Source organism: Bacillus rossius, chromosome 15 (assembly GCF_032445375.1).
Source record: "Bacillus rossius redtenbacheri isolate Brsri chromosome 15, Brsri_v3, whole genome shotgun sequence".
Taxonomy (NCBI): Eukaryota; Metazoa; Arthropoda; class Insecta; order Phasmatodea; family Bacillidae; genus Bacillus; species Bacillus rossius.
The window spans coordinates 25,684,351-25,689,603 of NC_086342.1; the positions used below are offsets into that span (position 1 = coordinate 25,684,351).

General features: G+C 43.4%; 1 protein-coding gene across 1 annotated transcript; it reads left to right on the forward strand.

The window, feature by feature from the left end:
- The first annotated feature begins 1,172 nt into the window (after positions 1–1,172).
- On the forward strand, positions 1,173–4,843 carry LOC134539661 (octopamine receptor beta-3R-like). The gene is made up of 2 exons (XM_063381848.1): positions 1,173–1,973; positions 4,811–4,843. Exons 1-2 carry the CDS (start codon positions 1,191–1,193, stop codon positions 4,841–4,843), a joined length of 816 nt encoding a protein of 271 aa, XP_063237918.1. The 5' UTR covers positions 1,173–1,190.
- Positions 4,844–5,253: the final 410 nt, after the last annotated feature.

The following is a 5,253-nucleotide window of genomic DNA, read 5'->3' on the forward strand; positions in this document are numbered from 1 at the left end:
TGTATAATTTTTTGTTTTTAAATTTCGACACTTTAACAACATGCTGAAAGAGGGAAAGGGAAAATATTTTTTTATATATAAATACTACGTGAAGAAGGCGAATAATTAAACATTTTTAATTAATGTAGGATAAGGGAGGAAAGGAGTAGACTCCGTGCTTAAGTACTCTTGCAGTTTACTTAAACAGTGAACTGAGAGGGGAAGAAATCCTCTCCGCACAATTGGGTTTGTTAGCGCGGGGACGGAACTAGTAACATCTGTCCCCCTGGGGGGTAGGTGAAAAGGGGCGCGGGGGTGTCGGGAGGGTCGTGGCGTCGCGTGCAAGCGCAACCACCCCCTTCCGCGACGTGGTGCGCAGACGCACGGGGGGGCGTCCCGGCCGCCCCCTTCCCCTTCCTCCCCCTCCAGGCGTCGAAACACACCCCCTCCACCCGCCAAGAACCGCGCGGCCCCGGGCACTTGCGAGCGCGGGCTGGCGCGCAGTCTGCGGCGCGTGGCGCGGGACACGACACGACAGAGCGCGCGAGCGTCGTCGTGTTTCATCCGGGCGTCCAGAAGGCGTCCCGACGGCGCTCGTCCTCCCGGTCCTTCCGGTCTGCTCGCGGGAAAAAAAAATATGACACCAGTTGAAAAATAAGATCGGGTGCGATAGCGTGTCGACATTCACATAAATCATATCATAATGCTTAAATAATTTGTTGTTATTGTTTTTTTTAATAATTCTGTGTAGTATTATATATATTCATATGACGTCAAAAATTGTTCAATATATCAAGTATAATGACGATTTCTATGAATAGGAATTGTAGTAGGATGATCGTGATGGTTCTGGTGCAGTGTTACAATAATATGAGAGGTAGGTAAATATCAGTTTTTTCCGAGCTAATTAATTCCCCTGGAGAAGCTGCAGGGTTAGTCGGCGACCCTGACGACGATGTGTCGACCGCCGAGGACCCGGCGACCTCACGGTGACGTCGCGACGCGCTGAGCCACCCTCGGGCACGGGAAGCGCGCGCGAGATGCTAAGTGGCATGGCGACGCTGTCGGGCAGCTCGCAGACGCCGGGCACTACGTCGGCGGATCACGGAGGCAACGACAGCAGCGCCACGGTGGCGCCCGCGGCGGCTGCAGCGGCAGCGGTGGCGGCGTCGTGGGACGACCTCCTGCCGCTGGTGTTCAAGGGCCTCGCCATGGGCACCATCATCGTGGCCGCCGTGCTGGGCAACGCCCTCGTCATCATCAGCGTCGTCCGCCACCGCAAACTGCGCATCATCACCAACTACTACGTGGTGTCGCTCGCCATGGCAGACATGCTGGTGGCGCTCTGCGCCATGACCTTCAACGCGAGCGTCGAGCTGACGGGCGGCACGTGGCTGTTCGGGTACTTCATGTGCGATGTGTGGAACTCCCTGGACGTGTACTTCTCGACGGCGTCCATCCTGCACCTGTGCTGCATCAGCGTGGACCGCTACTACGCCATCGTGCGACCGCTGGAGTACCCGATCACGATGACGCACCGCACGGTGTCCTTCATGCTGGTGTGGGTGTGGCTGCTGCCGGCGCTGATATCCTTCACGCCCATCTTCCTGGGCTGGTACACCACGGAGGACCACCAGCGCTTCAGGGAGGAGAACCCGGACGTGTGCGTGTTCGTCGTCAACAAGTACTACGCGATGATCTCCTCTGGGGTGTCGTTCTGGATCCCCGGGGTGGTGATGGTCACCATGTACTACCGCATCTACAAGGAGGCGGTGCGGCAGCGCGAGGCTCTGTCGCGCACCTCCAGCAACATCCTGCTCAACAGCATCCACCAGCACAGGACCAGCCAGATGGGGCGGCACGGGCACCGGTACCTGCACCCCAGCGACGGCAGCGTCCAGCCTCCTGGTCGCCTCAGCGGCGATAGCGTTGACAGCCGGCAGTCGTGCGAGTCGACGGGGCCCCGCACCAAGTTCGCGCTGCCGCCCGCCGAGGTCAGTCTCAACGGTGAGTGCTGCATCTTCCACTTCTTACTAGAGATTTACCTTTCCCTAACCTACTGTCTGAACTGAGGGTCTCATGCGTATCCAAGTGACTGGCTAGGAATTGCCGTGGACCAACTGTGAGGTTAGCCTTTGGTGTCTCGGATTGAGTAGGCGATTGGTAGGTATTCATAGAGATTTACCTTTCCTTAACCTACTGTCTGAGCTGAGGGTCTCATGTGTATCGAAGTGATTGGCTAGGAATTGCCACAGACCAACTGTGAGGTTAGCCTTGGGGTCTCGGATTGGGATGGTAATTGGTTGGATATTGTCTATCTCCAATTTCTAGAGAGGTTACATGCGTTGTACCTTTAAACAGATACAAGGTACTGGCGTATAACAAATGTTCTGCAGCTTGGGGCTGAATATTTGAACTTTCTCCAACGAAGGAGGAAAACATTCTTCCAGACCAAGTATCTTGTCTGAGTGGGGGGTCTTAGCCGGACAGGGATGACGAGTCCAGCGGTGGTTATAGTTATGGTCTCTAGAATTTGGGTATTCTATATTCTTTCTCCATGCCTTTTGGGAGGTCACACAGGAGTAACCTGAAATGGGATCCAGGTGCTGGTTCATTGCACGTATTCCGGCAGCTAATGTTGAACACTCGTTCTTTCCTCTATGACTGGCTAAGGAACGCATATATATATATAAATATAAGTGTTCTGGACCTCGGCTTAATCTGGGTGGCACCCATAGTTTCAACTATGATGTGCTATAGGAAGGGTAAGGTGGTTCAATACCCAACACTTTACAAGAAAGGGTAATATAACAATTATAATTATAAGACCCAATTCCCAATGCATAAAAACTTAAAATAAGCTTTAAAATTATCTTTCAAATGAAACTAGCAATCTCCCAGTTATATATACACTAGTAACTGGGATAGCATATCTGGACACAAAATGGCGTTATTGGTCAAGATTACCGATGAACTTTATATTCATACTTTTCTCCCAAAGTTTGGGCATGAATAACAGATTGGCACCATACTGAAATTTCCCAGGTGTACCATAAGAGGACTTGGTAATGGGGTATAATGCGGTACAAATTATAGATGTAATACATCGTCATCCGTCATTGTGACCGGAAATATCTACCTTGTGTTTGCCCCTGTGGTAATTCATGTTGTTTAGTAAAATAGAAAACCCAATACTTTTAAAAAAAATTCAGGCAGTTACTTCAAGTTTGTTTCCAAAATAAAACAAACTCGCTACAATGGTTTCTCAGGTTTTGGTTGTTCTTATATATTTTTTTATAAATGAACATTAATGTTTTTAGGCATTTATCTTAAAAAACGAAACTTTATGATCTTTATGTAGTTTTCTGTAATGAAATGTTTCTAGGCATGCAAAAACTTGGTTTCGTTTGATCAAACTGTCAATGTGGAACATATAATGCTCTTTGGCTGTGTAATGCGTGCCATTTTATAGTTAAATCACATTCCGAATATTATTAATTAATGTTAAAGTTTAAATAAAGTATTTAGACCACATGTAGACTATTCCAGATGAATTCAACGCTTTGTTGTAAAGGTATTGTTCGGCCTTCTTCAGAAAACATTAATAAGAAAAGTATGAAAAATTACGTTCTCTCTGAAATTTTGTAAATTATTTTGGTTTGCATTAACCACAGGCAGCTAAGGTAATAAAATAAAAAATTTAAATGGGTTAACAAATGAGTCTTTCAATATAAAAAAACACAACTGGGACATTCAGGTTACTTCTAAGGTAACAAAATCCAAATGATTATGTAAGAAAGTATTTGTTAATTCAAAAAAATAATTTTTCAGTACCCTCATCTTCATCAAACTTTGGTTCCGGAACATTTGGTTACACAATGATAATAAAAGAGATCTTGGTAGAAGCCCAGTATTACTCTTAAAATTAATAGTAAAATAATATTTTTAATATCAAAATATATTATTAATATGACAAAAATTAACACTCATCATAATTATTTGACAACAGTAGAGACTTATTTCATTAGTTAATCATACGTACATTCCTGAAACGCCTTAAAGTGCTCAAGACCAAATGGAAAGTTTTTTTTCTCCAGATAATAAAATGGTTTTATTTAGAGAAATATTTTGTCTCAAGCAATTTTTATGAAATTGTGTAGTTTAAAAAGTGTAAATTTAGCAACTTTCACTTACAAAGTAATACATGATATGTTTATACGCACAATGACAATCACTTGAACATGTACACTAACACAGTTGACAAAAACAGGGACAGAAGGATATGAAGAACGTTGGTACCACATCAAATAAATACCAAACTTGAGACAAGTTACATGATACAGGCTACACCAGCAGCTGATATAGATTAAATATACTTTGTATGGACTGTGAACTTTAGCGTGAAGTATTAATTTTAAATTATGTGAAATAACACCTTATATTTGGTAAAATTTGAATTTAACGGATTTTGTGTGGCGACCCACATTCTTCGACCATAAAAACAAACAGCCCTAACTTACAATCTGGTTTTCAGTTTGTTTTCCAACTCGGGTATGGGTTTTATAAAGAAAACGCTAGCTAGCGAACATGAAACCCAAGATTATGCTACGCTGTTCAAATAATTTAAACTAATAATAATTATCCACACACGTGCGGAAAACTACACTTGATAACGTTAGTCATTCAATCTCCTCATTTTACGTAACTACAAGATATAACTTTTTAAATTCCCGTAATAATTTCGGTACTTGTTCCAAGAATAACTTGTATTTTGTTTATTCCTATTATTCACACTCCAGTGTCCGTTCTGAATAATTTCCTGTGGTTGCAGCACAGGTTTGGAACACACATGAAGAGCCAGTAAGGCTCAATAAAAAAATAAGTTAACATCACTGCGTTTATATGGCTATTCTGTGGCTGGAGGTCAACTCGCAGGTTGACAAATACAACGAACTGTGGATATCCCGAACATTACAGGGGATTGCTACCAATTAAAAAGCTGTCCATTTAAAGTTGAAAACTCAGCTGGAAAAGTGGAAAAGTTTTTAGCGTTAGAGAAATGCTCATAGTGCGACTAATCATTGGTTAAATTTGTTAGTCTTAATTAAATTCAGTGATATTATTATTTATTTTTTAATCATGTTTACCCCCTTTTAATTCCTACCTAAAGGGTTGGTTTTCGCGGAATTTAAATTGTTTGGTTGGATGGCTATGTATGTTAATTATTGGTACCTAATATTTTTTATTTAGCTTGATTGGTTTCAGAAATATAAT

Bases quoted from the DNA above. Each gene is read 5' to 3' on its own strand.
- LOC134539661 (XM_063381848.1), top strand. From the start codon at position 1,191: ATGGGCACCATCATCGTGGCCGCCGTGCTGGGCAACGCCCTCGTCATC. The intron at 1,974-4,810 runs GTCAGTCTCAAC...CTGTGGTTGCAG, and splicing joins TCGCGCTGCCGCCCGCCGAG to CACAGGTTTGGAACACACAT.